At 42.3% G+C, this 25,429-nt stretch overlaps 2 protein-coding genes across 14 annotated transcripts in view; both read right to left on the bottom strand.

Moving 5' to 3' along the window:
* Positions 1–86: 86 nt before the first annotated feature.
* Positions 87–9,662, bottom strand: RAPSN (receptor associated protein of the synapse). The gene is made up of 8 exons (XM_042038749.1): positions 9,447–9,662; positions 6,592–6,930; positions 5,213–5,371; positions 4,775–4,873; positions 4,555–4,677; positions 1,901–1,954; positions 1,127–1,326; positions 87–336 (listed from the first exon to the last, which is right to left on the bottom strand). Exons 1-8 carry the CDS (start codon positions 9,660–9,662, stop codon positions 264–266), a joined length of 1,263 nt encoding a protein of 420 aa, XP_041894683.1. The 3' UTR covers positions 87–263.
* Positions 9,663–12,458: 2,796 nt separating this feature from the next.
* CELF1 (CUGBP Elav-like family member 1) overlaps positions 12,459–25,429 on the bottom strand; it is a 63,449-nt gene continuing 50,478 nt past the window's right edge. For 12 of the 13 annotated variants that reach the window (XM_042038739.1, XM_042038740.1, XM_042038744.1 and 9 more), the window contains 3 exons: positions 24,755–24,898; positions 22,929–23,096; positions 14,253–17,239 (listed from right to left, as the gene is read on the bottom strand). In XM_042038739.1, the coding sequence (XP_041894673.1) occupies positions 22,969–23,096; positions 24,755–24,898 (272 nt within the window). In that variant the 3' untranslated portion in view covers positions 14,253–17,239; positions 22,929–22,968. Of the gene's footprint in view, positions 12,547–14,252; positions 17,240–22,928; positions 23,097–24,754; positions 24,899–25,429 lie in introns of those variants that run through there. The other variant, XM_042038737.1, reaches the window with a different exon arrangement.

Here is a 25,429-nt window from a genome sequence, read left to right as displayed (position 1 = left end):
ATGGCGGCGCCGCCATCGCGGGGCGGGGCGGGGCGAGGGCGGTGCCCGGGGCCCGGAGCTCGGCGGTGGAGGCGGACGGGGCGGTCTCTGGGAGAAATCCTTTATTACAGTCAGTGCCCGTACACAGCAGCGAGGGAGAAGGGAGCGGGGCCGAGCTGAGTCAGTCGGCCCCGCGCAGAGAAGGCCCAGGAGGCCCCCGCCAGGCACAGCCTGAGGGGGCCAGGGAGCGGCTCCGTCAGTCCCCGGCCGAGCCCCGCGGGCGGTCAGACGTAGCCGGGCTTCACCGACAAGCGGCGGCAGTTGGGGCAGCCGCGGGTCCCGTTGGTCTGGAGGCACCTGCAACGGGAGGAGGTCGGGTCGGGAGGGGCTCTCCGCGGCCGGAGGCTCCCGTAGGGCCGCTCCATGGCTGTTGTACACCACAAAGCTGTTCCCCGTGGGCCCTCCCGCCACGGACAGAGATTGGATCTCTTTCCCATTCCTTCCACGGAGGCACTTCCGCAGGTTTCTCTACAAAAGTTTGCTCCTGTACTGCTGGAGACAAGCCCACAGAGCTCATCGGGACTGTCTCACTGCCCAGTAGTTTGATCCTAATTCTGGTGTCAGTGTGAGACTTTGGTTTTAAATTCTTGGTTTTCAGATCAGTGCGTTTTGTAACACTCGTTTCTTCTACAATAAAATGATGGTACCGCTAACTTCTTTCATGGCAGTAGCATGATAATAGGCTGAACAGCTTCTTCACCTCTGTGTGTCACTAGCCAAGGAAGAAAGTGAGGGGACTTGGGAAAGATCCATACTGTCCCTGGGAGCGAAGAACTGATTCCCCAGGTGGAATCAAATACAAATCTGTGAACTGGGCTGACCACGTACAAAGTGAGGACATCAGTGAACAATCATTTAGAGGACAGAAGTGGGAGTGTGATGGGTATGATGGCTGAATCTCACCCTCCAAGGTCGTGAGACTCTTAGCACTGCAATGGGATCCTGCAAGGCAGGATCAAGACAAAGGTAAGCAGGTAATCAAGACAAAGACCTGGGGAACAGTATGCATAGGACTACTCTGGGCATAAGCAGCTCTTTCCTATGACTAATGTCATGACAATAATATTTAGTACTTCCAGCTAATTACTTCAAGTGGAAGAAGTGGGAGCAAGGTAGTGCCTGGAGCTGGTTATTCTTCTCTCCAATGGACTCTCCACACATGCCACAGTACAGCTCCATCTCCTCCACACATTCATGGAACTTCACTACGTGGTCACGCAATTCTCTCTGCTGCTCCTTTGTGCGATAGATCTTTTCACACAGGCAGTGGAGCTTCAGCAGGCCAAGCTGCATGTGAAGGACAGAAACATAAAAGTGAACAAAGACCAGAAACAGGAGTGGGAATGTTACAGCACCATCAGCCAGCTGGAGAAACATCAACAGGTCTCAACACTTCCTGCCATTAACCCTTCTTCTTTGTGTCACAAAAGGTGACACCAAGGTTTGAGACACTCAGCAGCTCTTCCACTCATAGTTTCCCTGAGCCACCCATGACATACAATGTATTTCACTTTCCTTTGCCTCCAGCCAGCCCACAGTTCAGCAGCTGCTCAGGGTAAAAATGTTTTTTAAGAAGAGACCTCTAATCCTCTAGTTCTCTATTTCATACCCCATTTTCGCTGCTTCCCATTCCCCTTTGTCTATCCCATTGTGACTCCTCAGTCACTTTTCAGACTTGGATACTGATGATAATCTGTGCAACTGCCCACAACCAAACACTTCATGACAAAGCAAATCTCAGGCACTCACTGGTTAATAGGAATGCTAATGAGCAACAACAAGTCTGGGTACTTCAATGTTTGACTTATATTGCCTGACACAAGACTATGAACAGTGCTGTAAAGAAGCTCTAGGATCCTACCTTGTTCCCTAGTCCCTCTGCCAGCTCCTGTGCCTTTTCAATGCTTTCCAGAGCCTGTGAATGGAGAGCACTTGTTGTTAGTTCTCAGTCAAATATATAAAAAACAGGCTCGTATTAATGTCCTATGAGAACTACTAAAAAAAAAGCTAAAGACATACAGAGTAAAATTTGGATAAACAAGTATTCACTGCAACCCTGGAGAATCAAGAAAGCTTTCTGGCAGATTTCCCTTCCCTCCCAAAAGTTAATCCATGAGAAAAGGTTGGTTTCTGAAAGACCATAAGTAATGCAGGAGCTACATTTCTGTTCCAGACACACAGTGTCAATGTTGGCAGAGGCTGGTCCCCAAGCAGAGAGAATACAGACTGATTTAAACTCAGTCCCACATGCTCATTGGGGCTGGGATGGAGCACAAGCAAAGCAAGCCTTGTCCCTATCCTACCTTGCAGGCTCAGTAATTGTTGGGCAACTCCAATTTCACTTGTACAAGAGGTGAGGAAAGGGACTACCAGCACCCATACACCACACTCATCCATTCTTTCCCTGCTGTTCATATATCCACCTTGCCTCACTTACACAGGGTGTGATGTAGGAGTGTTCTGCTATCCATATTTTGAATCTGAAGGAAGTACTTAGCATAGCAGCTGTCATACCAAATGAGTCCCTGCTTTCCCCTAGATGTCACAGTGTTCCTTGCTGTTCTGGTAATTAGTCTCTCTTTTCCAGAACTATTGAGATCTGCTTCCTTTTTGTCCAGGGGGAAGAAGAGGTCTCCCTTCTGATGCAGTAGTTTTCAGGAGGAACATTATAAAATTTCTACCCTATAATTTGGCATTACTGCTATTGTAGGAGGAGAGGACCAGATGAGATGCGAAAATGCACTGTGAATGCAGAAGGAGATGGCATTAGACCTGTGGTGGCAGCAACAGCCTAGGATAAGGAAATGGTAGAAGAGGGAAGCAGGAACTGGAGGCTAGCAGGGAGAACATAACTAAGAACTGTGCTTAGGAAGTCTGAGTGTGTACTGGAAACTCCTGAATTTGATTCAGGAAGAATCAAAGTGAAGCATCAAAGTGGGTAGGGGAAGAGATGTTGACAAGTCCAGGGGACAGTTTGTCTTGGACAGGAATATAAGACTGCACAAGAACGGGGGCAAGCAAGCTGTGAGCAGCCTGGAAGGATCTGCAATAGCATTGATTACATGCAACTGAAACGGACTAACTGGCCAAAGAGACTGTGAAGATGGAGGAAGCTAGGACAAAAACAGGGAATCTGCAAGTGCAAAGTTAGCAAATTGCTTTATTAAGTAACTGATATAGGAATGAGTAGCATGAGAAATGGAAACTGGGACTGGCAAGTTGAAGAACAGGCTTTGGTGAATATTTAGGGATGTGACGTCTAAGGAGGTCACATTTGATCAACAGACATAAGGTCCCTGACCCAGCAGGGCAGACTGCCCTCTATGCCTGGAACAGAATAAAAGATTCCTCCACTTTCTTCTTCTGTGGGATTTGGTGATATTAGAATTCTGTGCAAAGCTGTCATCGTGTTCTCACAAGTGAGAGCTGCTTGGTATCAGAGGCTGACAGTGGCTGGAGATAGAATCAGTGAATGTAAGGGTTTGATGAGTGCTCTGAATATTCTCTTGTGCAGAGGCCTACCTGCTGTGTCCTGTCCCGTTCTTTTGACACTGAGCAAACTTTTCACTTCCACAGTTTCTTCTTCCATTGCTAACAAACGTTGTGTTTACTTACTGAGATTGCACAGTGTGTCTCACCCAACTCATTCCCTGATGGAGGCACTCAGATGGTGACAGCACCCTGAACTTGTCTATTCTGACAGACATATACTGGACATCTTGATATCTGGAATGCTTCATTTAAGCTAAAATTCTTGGTGTCTCAGTATGAGTGATAAGAGTGAATCTTCATCATGTTTAGACCCAACCAGCATCTTGATGTGGCACTGTGCAGGAACTCCAGGTTGTTCAGAGCTAGTTCAGGGCTAACCTTTGAGCATTTCATTCTGTGGCCAAGTAACGTTCCTGCTGTGCAATGTGTGCATCTAAGTGCAGTCTGGACTTCAAATCACATACACACTGCCTAAGCATTTTCAAAATAAGTAACTTCACCCCCTTGTTCGATATTGACTGGCTGTCTATCCCCAAATAACTTCCTGCTCTCATTTCTGTTTCACATCAGAGTTTATAGACCTTCAAAATTTCTCCAGGAATTTTATGCCACATTTGCCTGCAAAGCACATGGTGGAGCTGTAGAGCTGTCTAAACATCACTAGCACATCAATGAGCTTAGTCATACAACTAAAAAGTAGGCAGGGGAATCTATTTCAGAGCATAAGGCTTCCTTCCTCCAGTGCTGCTTTCTCAGTGTAGAGCTTAAAAGTCATCAGGATTGACTAATGAGGCAATTCTGTAACTTAGCAGTCTGACTCAGAATGGATGTTCCTACCATTAGTAACAAATTCCTGTCTGAGAGAGACCATTCAGAGAAACATATCTGTACAAGCACAGACCCTGTTGGTAGAACCAAGGTGGGGGTACAGGTCTCTTCTGAACTGTACCCTCATCAAAGTGCAGTACAAGACTGCTCTAATCTTGTCTAACAAACTTCTGTAGAAACAAGTTTGTAACTGACCTTGTCCAGCTCCTTTTGAATCATCCAGCACTTAGTCACTCCTAGCAGCACCTGGATCAGGCCCAGGCGGTTTCCAATCTCTGTCATGATGCTCATGGAAGAATCATAACGAGGGAAGGCTGTCTGCAGAAGCAGGGAGGAAAACACATGTTTTGCTATGGTCTGCTTTTCATGCCCTCTTGCTATTCCCTCTATCCTTCCTGGCAGGAAAGAGCTGTACCTGCACGTCTCTGCGACTGCGATGGATATCTGCAAAGCAGAGCAGACACAGTGCTTGCAGCGGCCGGTCACCATGCTGCAGGGCAATCTTCATGGACTCCTGAAAGAAATTGCCTCTGGTCAGTAGAAGAGCTTGGTCCTGGTTCAAAATAGCAAGGCTGGGACTCTGCACTTTCGCCACTGAAAGATCAGCTTCAAAGAAATGGCACCATCTTTTAAGGCAAGGAAAGTCTTTTTCGTATGTTCCTAACCAAGGGCCATTCACAGACCCAAATTTTGAAGCCCCTTGGGCTACAGAAACCACAGCTCTAAGATTGGAAGGCAGCAGGAGGATCTACAGTCACATGTATCTTGCCATGGTATCTCTGTTGCTCCCCGTCCTGTGGCAAGATCCCCTGGCAGAGCCCCCGCCAGCTCTGTGGCTGCCCGCACCCTGTACCTCACAGCAATCCATGGCATCTGCCAGGCGCCCCAGCTTCCGATAGGCCACGGCCATGTGGTACTGGCTCATGGCACGGTACTTCAGGCTCCAGCCCTTCCCGTAATCATTCACCAGTTCAGCGGCTTTACATGGGAAGAACAAGGCTTTCTCGTAGTCCTGTAAGGCAGACAAGCACACAGACAGCAGTCACAGCAAAAATAAAAAGGAAAGAAGAAAAAAGTCCAACTATTTTTGATTTACTAACATCGCAAAAGCTACCAGATTTCTGTACATCTTTAAACTCGTGCTGTTCCTCTTCCACACACAGTATTTTGGTGGATATTGAACTGTGAAAGGCGGAATTGCCGTATACTGAATTCATATTATTCTCTGGGTTCAGGACACTGGGTCAATGACCCAGCAAATGAATTTTATGTAGTATGCCATTAACTTTATTCTGCAGGACCCATTTACCCTCCTCTATAAGCAAAGGCTGAAAACTTTCTTTGCTCTTGCGTCATCTCTGCTTGTAACATCTACATGGAGCCTTCATTTTCTCCATATGGTGAGTTGGGTTCTCCAAGAAACTCATTATCCATCATTGCAGGAAATAGGAACTAAGAATCATGGCCTCATCAAATTCACAAAAAAGGAGTAATACATTTTCATTTTTAAGCATTTTCTTTTGCATTAAAAGCATGTTAGAAATAAATCTTATTTTACAATAATTATGTAAAACTTATCTAAATATCTAAAACTGTAAGTTATATGAGACTGCAGAAGTGAAAAAGTCCTCATATTTTTTAAATTCTCCACAATGCACAAAGGAAACCCCAAGTCCTCAAGTTTCCTTTCTCTCTTCTTATTTCACACCTGAAAAGTATCCAGCACAATGTTATTTTCTTTATTTTTGGTCTCCACACTTCAGGTGATGAGTCTTCTATGAGTGACAAAATCAAGACTTGGTGAGAAAAACATATTTGTTGCTGTTTGTACTAGAAGTTAGAACTGGCAAATCAGCCCTGTGCTCAATCCCTGCTCAATCCCTGGTTTTACCTACAGCTGCTTCCTGGCAACTATTTGCCTGCAATAGCGGTAGAAATAAAGAATCCATGCCAGCCCTGTGTCTCTGATGTGATCTTCTTTGAAGCTAAGTTTGATCTTTTCAATGCACATATTCACAGCTGCTTCTGCTGTGCTGTGTAAACATGACACTAATCCTCCCATCCTTACTGTGGAAGAGAGTACTCCATTCGGATTTTACAAAGGGATTTTAGCTTACAGTGCTCTCTCAGTCCTTCACTTCCAATAGGAAAGACAGGCTGAAATTCACATGATTTCCAATGCTTTCCTGAATCTGTGGGACAATTGCCCTTCTGTCCCTTAGGTTACTGTACCTTTATCTGGGTGTAGAAGTTCCCGAGGCTGCAGCAGACTCGACATTCCAGCATCTTGTCATCGTTGTTGTGTGCGTAGCGTAAAGCTTTCTCAAAGCACTCCAAAGCCTTCTGGAAAATGCTGAGGCCCAAGAAGGCATTGCCCATGCTGAGGCTCACCTGGCCATTCAGCTGCATGCTCACAGTGGTACCCTGCATATTCAGGCACGTCTTACAGTAAGAGATTGTTTTCTGGAATTCACAGAGTTTCTCATTGCTGCGAGCCAGGTTTAGGTAGCTCTCTGTAAGGAAGTCTGGGTCTTCCAGCTCCCGTGCTGTGTCAATCTGCACCACTGCAAACTTTAAGTAGAGAAGACAGTGTTTACAAAAGTGTGTAGTTTATTTAAATACAGCTCACGACTCACAGAGTAGTGCTCTTCTCCTGTACTGGAGAAGAGGCTCATCTCTGAGCAGGGCAGACAAGGCCATCAGCACATGGAGAAGCATCATATGCACTGAGCAGTTAATCTGGTGGTTTAAAAGGCCTATGGAGACTCTGAAGAAACCTCTCCCTCTCTCCACACAGTCTCAGGGTGGGGAAGATGAACTAGGCTGGCAGTTAGGGGAAAAAAAGCTGTTAAATGGCCCTAAAGAGAAGCAGGTGAAGCAGGAAACATCTATCACAATGCAATTCAGTTTTCTTTCACTCCGTGTAATGTATCCCACTTTTTCTGGAATTCCTAAGCTATTAAAGTACTCTGTTAATAGAAGAAAGTAAGCTACTTCTTTAATGATTTTTTTTACTAATAAATTGCAGTCTTGATCTTGACACTTCTAGTTCTATAACCTCCAGGATTTGTTGCATACTGTTCTCTTAAATGAAGTCTCTTTCTTTCAGGCAGCAGACCCTTCTAAGCAGTTACTCTAATGTTTTGTGATGAACCAAGCACACTGCTGGCTTGAATTAGTACCAGTAGCAAAGGTAGTTAGCAATTTTCATTAGTCATTATCACTTAGGATTATGGATAGCAAATTCCAAGGGAATCAATTACTTCCTTTTTTGTATAGTGGCTACATGTAATAATTTAAGCTTCTAGAACATTTTACATTCTTTGGAAACAAAAAAAAGCAAAACCCCCAAACCTCACCAACCATAAATTGTGTATGTTTGGTTTGTATTATCTTCCCAGCTTAACAGTATAGGAAAGGTGCTGTGCGGACTCAGTGATGTGCACTAGCTCACGCTTTCTCACATTCCCTTAACTTTGCACAAGTCCTTCATTATTTCCTGGTTGCCACAGCCTCTTTTCTTGATATGAAGTAATTTTTCCTCTCCAAAAGAGGTTGAGCATCACAACCCTTCTTAAATCACTTTTTATTTCATGCCTTTATTTCTGACCCCTTTTCTCCTGTTATTTCCTCTCTCAATGGCTTATTGCTAAAGTTCTCCTTTCTCTATCTTTGATCACTTGCTGTATAAAATCTTTAGTTTGAATGAAGCCATTTTTCCTTCCTAATACTGTGAAGAACAAAAATTCACCTACTCTGATCCCACTTTCTGATATCTTCTCAGATAACAAATTAATGTTCAGGTATACTAAGCTCACTCCTTTGCCTTTTTTTTTTCCCCCATGAAGTCTTCAATATTTCCTTCAGGTACCTACATCTTACCTTTTTTTCTTCTTTCTTCCCCAATCATTTTGTTGTTTTTGCCACCACTTAATTTCATACCTCTTAACAGAATTGTTTGTCTTCAAATGTTTTCCAAGTGTATTAATACCTCTCTTCTTCATCCTAAGTATTTGGTTTCAATATAGGGCTTTGACAAGTGGATGGGCTTACGACTAAGATGTGCCCCTCTCCCCCCTCCAGTTCCAAACAGAGCTACCAAAAACTTTTCAATGAGATGTAGACATCCCCTTCACATTTTGTTCTAAATGCTGAATGATAACCAGTCTAGTTAGAGGCATCCCAAAACATCAGGACAAGAATATTAAAGCCCTTTAGTAAGACCCTATTTCAGGCTGGGATAGTTTCTTAAGACTATTACAACACCCTCTTGCCTTGTCTTACAGATTCTTGAGTTGCCCTCCCAAATGCTGCCTGCTGCTCTCTATATACATCCTGTTACTTCTCAGATCCACACACCAGCTTCTTTTTGTTCATTTAATTAAAGTGTTTATCCTCATGCACTTGAAATGTAACTTCAGCTGCTTTTTACCACTCTTCCATCAAGCCCCATATCCTTCTTTCTTTCTTCTGTGCTGTCCTGACAACTGGGAGCTGCTCTCTGAACTCAGCTGTGAGACACCTGGTATGTCTCAATTACCTCATCAAAACATCATCTTCTTTTCCTTCTTAATCAGCCCCCTTGCAAATAATTGTAATTAAAAACCCCCAATATCAGATCTGTATTAGATATCAGCCAGAAGCTGAACAAGGTAACAGACATGTCTCCACAAGATTGGTACTTGTTCTACAGAATTCACTTGGAGTTCTCCTTTTATGCTGACATTCACACTGTAAACAGCTTGTAGTGGACAAAGGCCCTGTTGTCATACCTTTTCCTGAAGCCTGATAACATGGTGTGCCTGTATGTGGGAAATAATCAAGAAAAGTTCCCATGATTAACTGGAGAACTTAAATAAGCCAGGAATCCTGGCGAACCAGACCCAGTTAAAAATCGTATTCTGTGTATCTTGTGGGCTGGAGCTCTTGGTGAGCACAGTGGTTACAGCAGCCCAGAACATGCTCTCAATAGCTGGTATTTTCTGTTATACACAAATACCCCCCCGCCCCCTTTCAGCCACATTCTCCAGCCACGTTCCATAGTGGGTGCGACACAATGGCATGCATTCATCTCCAGTTCACCTTACCTTCAGCATGTCTTTGTATCTGCCCATCTCTGCATGAGCAGTGATGAGGCAACCCAAAACCCGAAACCTGCCAGCAGGATCCGCAGACTTCTCCAAAACCCTCATCCAGACTCGCAGGGCCTTTTCGGTCTGATTAGACTGGTAAAGATGGAGTCCTTTTTCTATCTGTTGCTTTGTCTGGTCCTGACCCATCGCCCATGGATTAAAAAGCCTCATACACTAACCTCTAAGGATAGCAAAAAGGACGTGCTTACAAGAGAACACAACGTAAAATGCCCCACTAGAAGAGGGCAAGTTGTGTGCTCAGAAGGCCTGGAGCCGTAAAAGCCCAGCCATGTCAGGGGGCTGGAGCTGTGGTAGGCAATGGCAAGAAGTGTGCTCAGCACTGAAGGCAGAATCCCAAATCCACCAGGCAAACATCTGGCTTGCTAGGGCTCCATCAGTGCATTCGTCTGTCCAATCACCTAAACAAAGAGGAAAAGCACAACAGGGAGAGAAGGAGAAAAATCTCAAGCCACAGGAGTGAAACTCAATCTCAACAGCCAGTGCTGCTCTCCTCCCCATTGGCTGCAGCTGCTCCTGCCAGTCCAGCTCACGTGGCTCCCAGGAATTCTAGTCAGGCTCCCCAGCTCCCAAGGTCACGGTGCCAACTGCCCACCCCTGCCCGCCAGTATGTAGCTTATAAATACCCCAGGGAGACACAATCGGTTGCAGTCACAGCCTCGGGATGCCTCAGCTGTCTCTTTCCTCTCTCTCTGGTCATCCCCTTAGACAAGCACTGCTGGTGGGGGGGTAGCTTGGGAGGGAGCAGACTCAGGTGGAATCGTAGCTTTAGGAACAATACATGCCTTAAAAAGTCAGGTGTGAACAAGGCAACTTCAGTGTGTACACACGTGCAGTGTTACACTTGCAACAATGTACTTGATACTTTGCTAGGCACAAAATTCAGCCTCCCTTTTGAGGACCTCAGCTGGCATCATGAACTGTTTTTGTGGACATAGGTCAGCTCTGTCACAGGTTTGCTGCAAATACACCGCTGACTTCCTAATTTTAGGGACAAGAAGCTGATCATCCTGAAAACCTTGGTTCTTGACTGAATGTTGCTCCCTGCCATCAGATGCCTGTGGCAATCCTCCAAAAGTTTCCAACAGAAGTTGTCAAAGGCACAACTTAAGTTCTGCATCCAGAACTTGCTGATCTTTTATGATGAGTAACAATAAAGACACAGAACAACAGATATCTGCACTTTTTGGTTGCAGGAGAGAAGTGTTAGCCCCATTAAAAGATAGCTTTATGTCTCCCACACTCTGTTGAAAAAATCAGATTGGTTCATCTAGGAGTCAAGTTTCATACTCTCACCAATGTGCTGTGTTTTTAATGTTTTTAGTGCAGCCTTAGTGGTCTAGAGATTTATTCTGTCCTTCCTAAGAAGATACACCAAACATGGGAGGAGGGGGGCAGGTGGAGAATGCTACAGGGATATCTAATGTTTTTCAGATGCAGAAGTTCCAAGTTTTGTGATCCTTTTCCTGAGCAAAGAGAAGCAATTACAATTTGAAGTTTTAACAGACCTGCCTGCAAAAGCAGTCATGTCTCCAGCTGCCTCCCTGCTTCTAGGTGATTTGGTGGCAGTTCTTCCCCAAGCAAAGGTAAATTCCTACAGAATCACCTCAAAGGGTACCAATCAGACCATCCTGGTCTGTGTCAACAAAAACCCAAGGGAGCCTTCCTGAGGTAATAAATATCCTTAAGGAGAGCAGGACACAAAATAAGCAACAACAGTCTACCCAGAGGCTTTACATCATAGCAGTCATGATCTTAAGAGATTACATCTGTACCTTTATCCAAAATTCCCTCAGACAAATATTTCAAAAAGAAAAGCACTTTAAATTGTAGAAGAGTTTTGCTACAGTAAGACCAATTCTCTTTTGGGAGCTCATATACACTATGATATTTACATTATTTAATTTAACTTTGTTTTTCCAAGACAGATGATGTGCTAGATGATGTTTCAGCATAGACTGTGTACTCTCAAACTCTGGATGTAGGAACTATGGAAAAATCTATGGATGTGCAAAAATCCCTTCAGCAGCACTGTTAAAATTATTAGCTAGGTACTTTATAGATTTTAGAAATTCCAAAGAAGTCTGATTTGGAACTTTAAAAAAAATCTCTCCTCCTTGCAGTAATTCTTATATGTCTCTCTGGGTGTAGGTGCTGGGATGGAAACAAGATGCAGAAGGAAATCCCCTTTCAATCCCCATGGAAACCATTGATAATGGTGAGGCCATTCAGATTTCTAGACTTGAAGAAGTTTGCAGGCCAGGAAAGCAGAATCAAGCCAGGATTCAAGAATGGGGAAAACAAAAACTGTGTAATTCTTGGAAGATCAGACTACTTTGCAAAATTAACCTTCCACAAGAGACCTGCCTGTAACTCAAACTCATCCTGAGATTCTTTTGGACTACTTCAGCAAAACACTGCTCCCTTCCCCACACAGCATAGCCAAAGTGAAAAGAGGGTGCCTTGCAGCCTGACAAAAGCCATCTAACACGAAATGATCTGCCCTGCACTTTGTTAACCTCACTTTACCTCCTTGCTTTTGAGTACTATGAAACAGTGCTTAGGGTCTTAGGAATCAACTCGCAACTCAGCTGTTGAGATAAAAACACCCTAGTAAAGTAAGGACTAAATCCATCAAGTTCAAACCAGTCATTTTCAAAAAAGCAGGAATGTGCTCTGAGGAACATACCACTCTGAGCCCAGTTGCAGCTGCCTAAATAAGGAGGGATAAAAGATCAACACTGACTGCCTGTACTACTTCAAAAAAAGCAATGGCATCCATCTGTGCCTCAAGACAGCTCTAATTCATACATGATTCAGGTACAGTTTCTACAGTAAACAATCCGCAGTTTCTTCTCAGGAACTGCAAATAAATGAGCCTGAATGGTGCTTGGCAACATCAAATTAGGGAATCTTACCTGTCATGCAGCAGAGCTACACATGCCGTGTGGCTCATCACGCACTTGCTTCTTCAGAGTGACCACACTGACCTGCTTCTCCTCTTCCCCACAGCTCTTCATAATGCCCTCGGTGACTCCTGGCCGTATGAAGAGAGTGGAATATGGCTGGTAAAGTCAGGAAGACTGGAGTCAAAACAAGTAGTGAAAGGTGGAGGTGGGTGTGAAGAGGAAAAAGGTTTCTCCTAAAACATTCAGCATCAGGATTTCATCTACAGCTTCGTGTATTTCCTACTAATGCTGATAAATATAACAACTCATGTGAAAATGCTGATTATTTTCAGAGATTAATACACTGGCTCTTAGGTGTAGTTTGATTGTGTACTGATTGGTGGTGGCCTTTTAAATTAAAGGAAATGCCTTCCAAAAAGCACAGACCCAAAAGGGATGCAGTGTTAGTTCTGTAAGATGTAGCTGACAAAGCTGTGATTGTGTAAGACAAGGTGAGTGAACTTTCTGCACAAGCTGGAATCTTCCATTCTGCCTAAACAAACCCTATTTCTGATTCAATTGTTTCTCTCCATCCTTCGCCTCAAGTTGTATCTGAACTGAAATCCCTCCAGCCTCTCTTCTCAACAGCTGCAAATTAACTGCAGGGATCCCAGCACAGTCTGTAACAGGTGGCTCAGCGCCTCGTGCTGCAATTGGTGCGCTCAGGGCAAGGAATGCAGCACTGAATCCTGATGCTTGCAAATGCTCTCAGATTTACAATCATGTAGGAAGTGATGGGGTGAAACAGAGTATGCCAGATAACACAGGAAAAGGACATGGAGGAGAAACACAGCTGCCCTAAAAATGCTTGCAAGTCTCCAAGATGCAAGACAGCAGAAGGAAGGAATAATGTAATGGAATTTTAGGAGCTTTCAGAAATGTGGCAAAGTCATGGCCATTGTGGTACTTTCCTTCTGAGAGAGGCAATATTCGTGTCAAACTTGTGGCAGGTTTCTAAATGAATTATGCTTTGCCTACACCAAATACTTTTTATTAATTTGAAATGAGTTGTAAAGATATCTTAGTTCTAAGACCAAAGCAGGTAGCCTTTGCTTATCACTAGTAAGTAATCCAGATCCATTCAGGGTTTCCCGGTGTAATACATCCAGCACCAGGAGCACTGGGGCTGCAGATACCGTGATGCAGACAGATTCAGCAAGCTTGGCTGTGTTCCTGGAAGGGGAAGGAGGCAGTGGCAAGTATGGGGCTCATGAGAGCGGCATCAGCTGGTGCCTCTCTAATCCCACACAGCAGCACGCACTTACGCTGCTCCTGCAGAGGAGCTGCTGTTATGCCCAAGGTATTGAGCCCTTGAAACACTCTGAAGCACAAGTGCATGGACAGCCAAGTGGCTACATGGCACCAGTTCTGTGAGGCTGGATATGCCTACTCCTCACTCCCAAGTGTTGCACGTATTTGCATTATCCAAGATCCTCAGCTTTTCCATATCTAAAGGGGACTTGACTGTCCAATGATACAATATGGAGGTACATCAACCAGAAAACCTTTTCCATTTCTACTCAAAGTAGCTCAGGACTTGACTGTGAAATGATACAAAATGGAGGTACATCAACCAGAAAACCTTTTCCATTTCTACTCAAAGTAGCTCATCTGCACAGAAGTAAAAATCCAAGGTGATACTGTACATGCAGAGCAAGTGGTATTGGGCCATGAAAATTTTTGTGGCTCACAGCTAAGAAACTGGAAAATAGTTCTCTCATCTCCCTCTTCATCTTCTCACACTTGGACCCAGAAAGAACCTCAAGTTTAAGACACAAATACAACACACAAGGACTCTTCTCAAACAGTTTAATAGCAAATAAACAAAGGAAGGTACCACACTTGGCATATACAAAATGACTTGTTGTCGGTGTGTCTGTGCAATTAAAACAGCTTTAAGTTGCCCTTTGGGACAAAAAGAAAAAAAAACACACACACAAAAGGAAGAAAATTCCTTTAACACATACTCGCTTGTTCCAAACTTGTAACAAATCTTTTCATTTTTAAATCCACTACACAAACTCTGTGATCAGATCAGAAAAGCAACACGCGCTCCTCTGCTTTTTAAACCATGAAAGTAAAATCTGTAATTCTCTACAGAGTACAACACAATTTCACACAAAGAGACATTTTGTTTTGCAAATCAAAACAAGAAAAAAAGGAACAGCTCAAACAAGATAAAGAAAAGCATTTCTACGACTGAACCACGACTTCGAGTTGATTAAATCCCGTTAACTGCAGAACAGACTCTACATTTGGTCATAGTGGCAATTTGTTTTCTCGTCACATTGTGAATCACTTTACATTGTTTTCTAGTAGAAAAGGCAAAAAACTGTACAAAACCCCTAGTGTTAAATACAATGTTTGTACCAATAAAAAAGCCCACAGGTTTGTCTCCAAAATGTAAATTTTCTTTTTAAATTATTCACAAAAAGCAGCCAAAAATCAGAAAGGCAGCTGCTGCTCCACTGTCTCAAATCCATTAAAACCACCACAGAACAATTAAAACAACCAAAGGAAGAAAAGGAAAGAAGAAAGGAAAGAAACACCCAACATTTGGCATTTTGGTTTTCTTCAGATATTTTTCCACAGGTTTCCCCAAGGTTCCTTACGGAACCAAGCGCACACGTACAGAAACGTACTGGCAGTTCCTCCATACACTGCAGGGTATCAGTGCCTCCCGGCACAGCCCTGTGCATTCAGACTGTGGGACTAACAGCAGCCAGCCCCCAACCCTACTTCCCAAATAAGCGAGTCTCTACCCTTTTTCATTCAGCCTCACGATTCACTCCCAGGTACATGTACCATATTCAAATTGCTCTGTTTTGTAAGCAGATTAAGGACTGTCTACACAAGTCTGGTCAATACCTATTGAGAATACAGTATCCTCAACCAACTCAGGAGTAGGATAGAAAACAATCTTTGCATCTTTACGTTATCCTGAACACTGGACAAAATTAGGATTTCTATCCAATCAAACTCTACTTGTTTTCTTAGCAAAAACCCTTCTCCTGGAATTCCATTTCACATTATTTCAACTGTTAAGATACCTACACTAGCTTGCTGCTGCTTCTGACTGAAACTTCATCACAGCACGCACTCTTCAGGTGCCTTCATCTAGAAGCTACTTCCCAGTTTCTACTTGTGCAGATGGTACGTAGGGCAGGGGAAGCCTGCTACCCAGAGAGCAGTAACCTGTTCTAGCTCATCCTGAAGCCAGAAAAACTGCTCAGCTCATTACCCAATTAAAAACTAAACAAAAACTAAAAAATCTCCGCAGAGATTCCCCAGCTAAGGCCCTTGAAAAGAGAGCTGGGGATGGTACCCTGTTCAGGTAACAGCTTCAGAGGCTGTTGTATTGTGCTTGTCATTTGGGAAAAGAGCCAGCAGTTGTTGGACCAGTGTTACAAATGTTTTCTCTGGGATATTTAAAACACTTTAATTCATGAGCTAACCTAGATCCTTCCAGAATCCTGCCACCAAGCTCTGATTGATGGTATTAGATTGGAGCTGGACTTCACAGAAGTGTGCCCTGACTGGTACAAAATGCTTAGTGCTTGAAATGAGCCCTAGCTTCGGATAACTTTGGAAACAGAAATATTGTGAGTTCCCCCACCTTCCTGCTCCAAGCTATCCCCTTCCACCAAAACTTCCAGTAGGGGAACAGTGTAACCAAGCACCCTCAGAGCTTCTGACAGCACTGGAAATGGAGCAAGGTCCAGGTGCTCTGTCAGGCAGACAGTCTAAGTGCACAGGTAGATGCCCTCAGGGGGCTTCTGATCAGATATTTGTCATACCAAAACCACCAATTTAAAGGATACCTTTGAAACCCATTAAATTGCTCAGTTTTTGCACAAACTATAGAAAACAGAGAGGTGAAGGTGATATATACGAGGGTGTGAAGAAAACAGCAGGAAACATGCACAACATTTCTGGGCACTATCTTAGTTTGAAAGATTAAAACAAAAACATCACATTTTGCTGAGGAGATTGTAGTTACAAAAAAACCAAGCATGCCAGAGCTTAACAAAATACAACATCAACTTTGATCAAATTTTCACTGCAGACTGATAATCACACAGGGAAGCAGGGGAAAAAATAAAAATAATAATACTTTAAAAAAAAACCAGTAAATGCCAGGGCAAAAATGTAGCTACAATCAGAGGAAAATGTAGTTCAAGTGTTTTCTGTTGATGCCACTTCAAGTCACAAGTTTGAACTCATAAAAACACATGCTGTCTCCTCAAGCACAGAAACCAGATCAGCAAAATGTGACTAGGAAGTCTCCTGAAAGATTGAGTCACACCATATAATTGACTTTTTCTTCAAACTGTGTTTTTAAAACTAAGCACACAGAAAAAACTAAGCCTAGAAAGTGATTGGCTGTATGTTCACAGAAATACAAATACTCCACAAGGTATGCTAGCAAGGCTGCTCTGAAGACAAATTACAAAGAATCAGATTCACAAAATCAAGTGGTTATCTTATGAAGGTCTAGAAAAATAGAAATTCTTTTATATTCAAATGCAAGTTTAAATATTCCCCTTCAGCAGTCTTTCTAGCAAAACCAATTTGGCAGCACAAAAAAAAAAAAAAAGAAAAAAAAAAAGAAAAAAAAAAGAAAAGAAACATAATAAAAATACACATCAGCATCAAAGGTCAACACAAGGTCAAAGGTGAGAGTTCAAGCATCAGAGAAGCTGAAGAGACAAGGATTTGGACGATGTACTTGAACGCCACATCGACATGCTTTAGGCACAACGATGAACAAACGGCAGGAATCTAGAAAAAAAAACAAACCAGAAAGAGGGAGACCCACTGAGTTACACAGAGCAGTACATCCAAACACGGAGAGAGAGAACAAGAATGGGCACTGTACAATGAGATCTCCTGGGGAAGGGAGTTGACAGGGAAGGGCAGCACATGCCAACGATGGACAAGTAAAAGTCAAAGTACATGAAGGACACCAAGTAAACATCAAACTGCCAGAAACCAAATGGAAGCAGAGGCCTGGATTTCCCTCTCAGCACCCAGTGTGTGGAGCATTCCACAGCCTAGTGACACACTGGTTAGCATGCAGTCACCTTGCCCTGTGCCCAGTGTGTCCACTACCTCTGTTTAGAACAGAGTAAGCTCCCTCCCCAGGAGACCGATTCCAAAAAATATGACTCTAGGGCAGACATTTGCCCACAGAGACTGAGACCATGAGAGACAAGACAGAGGACACAAGGGATTCACAGGTGGTTTGACAGTTGAGACTTTTCTTGCATTCTAACATGGGAAGATCTTAGGCAGTAGTAGCCCAGCAAATCCACGTTCTTTCCTTTAGCTATAGTCCCTTCTCATTCCCTAGGAGCCCATGTAACTGGGGATGGGTGATTTGGAAAAGGGGGAAAAAAAAAAGATTATACAAGACAAAAAGCCCACACATCAGAGAAGAATTCCTTAAGACTTGACTGCAAGTTAAGACTTGTCCTAGCTGAGCACTTTTCATACCATTAGACCTGCACAGGGATTTTCCATTCCCAACCTTTTATGTAACAGCCCTCAGCTCCCTGGCTTCATGAGGAGGCGATTCTGGGCTCTGAGAAGCTCTACAGTCACTGTTGCCAGTTTGATGAGCAGAAAAAATGTGTTTCCTGAAATTTTCTTAAAGAGTTTATAAAAAAGTAATTCTTATATTAAGTGACATAAATACCTCTGTTCCCTCCCCTCAGCTTGTGAGCTGCAAGAGACAAGGAACATTTTGGGATGAGAGTGGGAGGCAGAGGAGAGAGGAAGCAGATTGTTTTCTTATTCTACCTCCCCGCACCCCCAACTCCCCTTTAGCTCCTGTTTGTGGCCTTAATCTTCAGCACATCTCAAAGCTTCTGGTTACAGACTAGAACAAGGTGAGATTTGCATATTATCTTACATAATTTGAGAATAGCAAGTGTTGCATTCTCCTTCCAAAGCAACAAGAAACACTTTGTCTACTAAATCAGCAACATTCCTCTTAGCAGAACTGCTGAGATTAAATTGCTTTTCATGCTTTCCAATACAGGGAAAGGACTTTAGTACAGAGTTTAAACCAACTCCAGCAAACAGAGTACAATGCAACTCTTGCAGTTATTTCTATATTTCAAGAAATACTCTAGATAATTTGCAGGTAGGTGACAGATTTCACTCCTAAACCAGAAAGGCAAATTTATCATGAACTGAGGCATGAGAAACAACAAGAAGCATGAAATCAAGTGACATCTAAGCATGCACCACTGAAATCCTCTGTGTGATTTGTCTGGGGATTTTCTTGATATGGATTTTTCAAATATTTCACTCAGCTATGTTGAGGGCAAAGACTAAGTTACATCAAAGCCCTATGGAAAGACTGGCCTATAAGAACAGAACCATGAGATCCTGGACAAGGTCTTAATGACTTGGAGAAAGTTATTCCAGTTTGTCCTCGTTTTATTCTCACAATAGTGATAATTCTGCCTTCTGTGTTTTATATTTTGTGGCAGGTAAGCTCAGGGCTATCAATCATCTTTAGGTTTAAATATCTCCAACAAGAAGCTTTCAAAGCATTTTACCTGTTCATAGTTGCACCCTTCATTTGCAATTTGCTTTATCCAAGTTGGTTTTAGGTATTTCCAAATAAAATAGGAACAGCTTCATTCTACTTGGTTGTTCTTCCCTAATCCATAGCCATTATCAGTTCAGTTAGATTCAGCTTGCATGATAGAATTATCATAATATGTGACTTTCAGTATTCAGGTGAAAAGCTTTTTCCTGACAGATACATTTGCCGGTGAGATTTTTCTGAGCTGGAATTTTTTAATAATGCCAGCTTTGTACTAAAAAAAAGCTAAACTAAAAAGAGCTATCATGTTTTGGACTATTGATTATCTAGGGACTGAAGAAATCATGATTTCATTTACTATAGTACTGACACTAAGCAGTATCAGACTAAGTCCATAATTCTTTCACCTTATTACAGCAGTAAAATCAAGTATCTCCTGAGAAAAAGAATCAATCTATTAAATAGACTGTTTCCACCTTGTAAACTAAAAATATATTAAGTATTTCCTGGTGGCACACATAATAAGGAATTCTATTTCATCAGAAGTCCTTTTAGCTTTTATTGTAGAAAATCATGTTCTTTGGTTTTAAGCATACAGCATACTTTGTCCATGTGGCTACTTCAGCCAACCTTCTGCAGTTTATTTGAACTCACCCAACTCCTATTTTATTATCTGGGAAGTAAAGCATTTGACACTGATTTGATTTGCACTTGAATGAGAGTATGATATGAACTAAAAATAAAATTTAAAAGCCCCAAGTCCCCAAAATCCCAGACTTTACTGCCAATAAGTGAGGAAGAAAACTGGCTTAAGACTGAAAGGCAAGAGCAGCCTAAATCCTCACAATCAGCGGCAGCCACCAAACAGACACAGAAATGTTGACTTTCTCTGATCAGTTTTGTTATTAGAAAAAAAATCTGCCCAAGTCACAAACTTGATACATTTATTAACTTTGGCAACATACACATTGATACATCGAGAAAGGGAAATCTGAAACAAATACACAAAAAGGGCAACATCTTCAGCTGGTGAAAACTGATGCAGCTCTACTGCATTCAGAGAGCTGAACTGCATTGATTCAAACCATCTGAGGATCACATCTTTTAAAATTTAACCTGCATAGATTAATCTTCTTTTTCTTTTTGGCAATACTTATAGTTATGCCAGTAAGGCACAAGAGCTAGCCCAAGTTAGGTGTCTTAAGGTGATTATGTCTGGGAGGAGTCACTGATCAAACTAAGCCACAGTGTAAACTGGTGAATCTCCTAAAATTAATAGAAGTCGCACCTATTTGCAACAATGCCAAGCTTGATCTGTAAGTTACAGTACTGAGGATACACTATAGGATGAAGAAGCTAAAATATCTAATTTGGGGCAACTGCAATGAATAGTAAAGAGGTCAGAGCATCAGGTTAAAAGAAAAACAGGACAAAGGTCTTGGATAGTACAGTGGGGTAGGGTGCAAAGAAGGTAAGAGTGACTGTAGAGACCCCAGAGCACAGTGCTCTCCTCCACTGGTTCACAGCATTCATCTTCCTCGTTTAGCAGTTGTTGGGCTGCAAACAGGCCACTGAAAATCAGTAGTTTCAATCATGCACATCATTATGTGTGTAAAACAATCACATTCAGGATTCTACAAAACCCTGGCCTTTTTTTCCAGTGAAATAATTTAGGTAATAAATATTCTCCACCCTGGAGCGGTATAAAACTTCTATAAAAATAGAAACAACATTCTTGGTTACAGCAGGTTGCACTTGGAGCAGTTGCTCCCAACTATGTTTTTTTATGTTTTTTTTTTTTTTCCTTTTTTTGAAAAGTATATAATTTATATATATATATATATAAAATCCCATTATCACCCTGGAGGCCTTCACACTCCAACACTCTTTTCTCAGAAAACCAGGACACATCTTTCCTATGGTGCAGAATTCAAGTGTACATGGTTCACTTCAGTGTATGTTTACGCTTCTAGAGAGATTCAAATAATTAACATAGAAGGGTACCACATGCCAGCATAACTGGGAAATTTGGCAATCTGGCCTTCGAAACTTTGCCACCACAGAATTATTTAAATAATACTGACAGATTTACCTGTCTGCCATCAATACGGACAGACTGACATCAACTGTTTGATTTTCAATCTAAGAGTTGGAAAGGGCTCCCCTTGGATGTTACTTATCAGGCCTTGTAATTCTGAGGTTTGAGATCCCAGGGGGCCCAGTCCCTGGAAATGCCCAAAATTCCCAATAGATCACTGCACACAAGTGGGGATTCTGACCCGAGATCTCAGGTTTGATGGGTTTAGTGCTCCTCCTGCTGGAGTAGAACACGAAGTCCTGACCCCACATCTGACCCACACACATCATTTAGCAGCTGGCTCCCAGACTGCAGTGTTAGCTGGTGCCCTGGGAAACAGCCTTACAACCCAGGAATACAAAGAAAACAAGGAAAAGGAGATATTATGAGGTAAATTGAACTTCTGTTAAACACACAGAAATTGTAAACTTCCTCTTGTGACAGAGGTGGATTTTGGTGGTTATAAAATGGAACTCTACACTGATTTCTTGAAACAGCTCAGGCCAGAGTGTCAAAAGTCCTTTGAGCCCCCTAAAACCAGTGAATATCAAAGGCCCTTAGCACTGCACTAGCAATTTCACTAGTGTGCAGAAGAAGTGTGTGTTCACTTAGGAGGTGTGTTCAATTTTTCTTCAATAGAAAAGATAACAGTACCAAAAGGCAGAAAAAGATTGAATGGCTCAATACTCTGGTTCCGCAGCTCCTGGTTTAGCCTGTTTTGCACTGGTACACACCACCTTAAAGGAAAACTGCAGTAGAAGGATACACCTAATTACTAGACCAAGTCACTGCACAAGTTTTGTTCAACAAAAAAACCCCAACAAAACAGGAAATTATAATTTCAATAAACAATCAGCACTTACATTATGCTTATGAAAAGGAATTCATAGCAATCTCTGCAAAAAAATGACATTATTCCACAGAAATGGGGAATGGGATCAACTGTTAAGAAGAAAAATAATCAAAAATTTCTGCAGGTTATCAGGGATCTAAAGTTTCTCGTTTCCAGACCCACATGTATTCATCCAGACTAAGCTGCCTCTACCCTTCCACAAAACCTAGATAAAGTACATAGGTTAAGTTTTCTTATATATGGAGAAATTCACTGCATCATTAATATTCCACTGTAGATAGAGTGTGAAATTTTCTGGGCAGAGACATTATCTAATAATTTTATAAAGTGCTGTGCACATTCACAGTGCTATATAAACACTAGTTTATACATAGCAAAAAAAATCTGCAGTTTTCCTTTGGCTTGTTAGTGTGTTCACCCTTTTAGCCCATCTCCCGCTTTAGAGATGATTTACTAAATTCCCACTGTTGGCATACAGTTAAGGAAATCTCAAAGAGTGGATGGGGCATGACAAAGGCTACATGGAGCCAGTTCTTTCCCACCCAGGACTCTGTTCTCCTTGCCCATCTTTGTTTTCATCAGCTGTTCTGTGTTATTTCTGCTTTCCCTTCTCCTCTCTACCCCAAGGCAGTGTGGTGTCAGTTTCCGCTGCTCCCTTTAACCTTCTCTCCCCACCCCAAGGAGCTGGCATTGGTCCTTCTCAACACACACTGGTTACAAACACAGCAAACTTCAAATAAGGGAGAAAAAAAAAAACAAAACTAAACAAAAACCCTCAGTGATATGGCACCTAAACTCCAAAGTAAAACACTGGAAACAAAAGCACAAACTTGTCCTCCATCCGAAGCGGGATTCTCAGCAGAGGCTGCAGCAGAGTCTTCAAGGGAAGATGTGCCAGATAGAAGGCATGGATCAGCTTCCAGGACTGTAAAAACACAGCCTTAGGGCTTCGAATCACTAAGTGCGCTCCTCTCCAACTTACCAGAAGATCCTTCTCACTCCAGTCCCGGAGGGGAGGGTGCTCAGTATGGCTTGCTGTCGTTCTTGGAGCGCTTGAGCTGTACTTTCAGCCGCTTCATGCCGATCTGGAAGCCGTTCATTGACTGAATGGCAGCCTGTGCAGAGACAGGATTGTCGTAACTTACAAAACCTGAGGAAAGGAAAACACACAATTACCCCAAAATTGCCAAAGCTGCCCACAACAGCTACTCACAAGTGGAAATGCAAGCACTCACAAGGTCAGAGAGGCTTGCATGAAGTGTCATTTTCAGAAGCTCACAACTGTTTTAGACTCCTCATAATAACTTCTAGGGGCTCTCAAACAAAGCATTGATTTCTGACATATGGAACTTTGGATAGATATACACAGCTCAGGAAATTAAAATAACATTTTCTAGTCTATCAACAAAATAAGTACTGCTGTTTATTTTATAAGAACTCATACCTGGGAAAAAACCAAACCTGGAAAATGTTCATCCAGATCCAAAAGCTCATTAAACATACAAGACTGAAATCACCCTCATGACATTACGGGTGCAGATTTGTTTGGAGTGAAATAGCTTGTCAAGGAAGGGTAGCACTGGTACCTCTACTATGTGTAGGATGCTCTCAGATGAGAGGTTGCATATCATTCCTGGAAAAGATTATCCTGAAAACAAACTTCTCCAGGGTTTTGAAGGAACCTATTTTAAATAACTCCACTCAATGTCTGGAGTGAGAATAACTCCCACTCCTGTCAATGTCTACCTGTCCATAATATGCAGGTGTCATAGCTGAATGATCAGCATATTTTTGTATTCTCACAAAGCACCAGATTGTCCACATCTTTTGGCTCAAATAGGAAAAAATTCAGGATATTATGTAGACACAAAGCTATCAAAACCATAGAGAAAGGCTCACCTCTCCTATTCCATCGCAATAAATCTCCATCTATAAAAAGTCATGAGAGCTTACAGCACCTCAAAAATGCAATACGGTACCCACAATAAATATATATGAATATATTAATAGAAATAATTCATAATCATAATGTACTAAGTAATATAGAGAGCAACACAAACTTATTGAAAAGACAGGAAGAGGAGGAACTATCTCAGGTTTACAGTCTGCAAACACAAATAGCAGTAATAGAACATTCTGAGTTAGAAGGAATCCACAAGGATCAAGGAATCCAGCTCCTAAGTGAGTGGCCCAAAAGGGGATCAAGCCTACAACCTTGGCATTATTAGCATCATGCTCTAACCAACTGATCTCAGGGAGAATTATCTAGGGCCAGAACACAACTATGAGGCACAACAGTATGAAATTGGGAAAAGCAAAAAGTCACATTGAAAATACAGTTTATTGCTGGAAGTGTTTGGTTTATTTAGTTTTTTAGGAATATATAGAGATTCACTACTTACTTAAAAGCTACACTAGACAATATACTGAAAAAGAGATTACTAAAAAAGCCACCTTTTTACAGCTAATGATTTACAGAATGATAAAATATTCTGAGTTGGAATGGATCCACAAAGATGACTGAAGTCCCCGCACAAGACATCCCGAGAATCACACTGTGTGTCTGAGAGCAGTTTCCAAACACTCCTTGAACTCTGTCAGGCTGGTGCTGTGACCACTTCCCTGGGGAGCCTGTTCCAATGCCCATTCACCCTGCAGGTGAAGAACCCTTTTCCTAATATCCAACCTAAACCCCCCCCTTAAAGGCTTCAGGCCTTTATCTTGGGTCCTGTCACTAGTCACCAGAGAGAAGAGATCAGTGTCTACTCCTTTGCTTCCCCTCATAGAGAAGCTGTAGATCCAACATACCAAAACACTTGCTTAGATTGGTCTGCTTGTCAATGAAAACCTTGGCAGAGACGACATTTCCAAATGGCATGAACATCTGCAGCAGATCCTGATCCCCAAACTCCTGGGGAAGATGGTAGATAAACAGATTGGCTCCCTCTGGACCTTCAAACAACAAGTAGGATAATACATTCAGAAAGAGCATGGATACCATATACCCATTGTACAAAAAAAGGTGGAATAGACACTCAAGACAAATTTTCTAGATAAAACAATGAAACTGCTATTTACACTACTGCAGAGCACTTGATTCCAGAATAAATTAGCATGACCCTTTGCTGGGATTGATCACTCAAATAATTCTAGCTCTTTCTCACCACTTTTGTTTGTACTTTACACATTGTGCCACAACTGGTTCACAGATACTTGCTGTAATGAAAGCTGAACAGTAAGTCTGAGTGCTAGATGTTGACTAAACAAAAAATGGCAATGCAAAACCTGTGGTCCCAAAGCAACTAAATAAATTTCCATACAAAACACAAATAATCACATTGCTTGGAATCCAACAGATTCTTTTCTAAACATGCTACATTCTGCTGAAAACTTAGTCCTACATTCTACATTACTTTACACTACTTATTAAATTTAACCTGAATCTGAAGAGTGAAAAGACTGGCATTAAGTATCTGTTGGAAG

This window comes from Corvus kubaryi, unplaced genomic scaffold (assembly GCF_017639235.1).
Source record: "Corvus kubaryi isolate FWS band 111438036 unplaced genomic scaffold, C.kubaryi_AGA036_p1.0 37392, whole genome shotgun sequence".
Taxonomy (NCBI): domain Eukaryota; kingdom Metazoa; phylum Chordata; class Aves; order Passeriformes; family Corvidae; genus Corvus; species Corvus kubaryi.
Note: the sequence above shows the minus strand (reverse complement) of the source record. Positions and strands in the feature narration are given on the sequence as shown.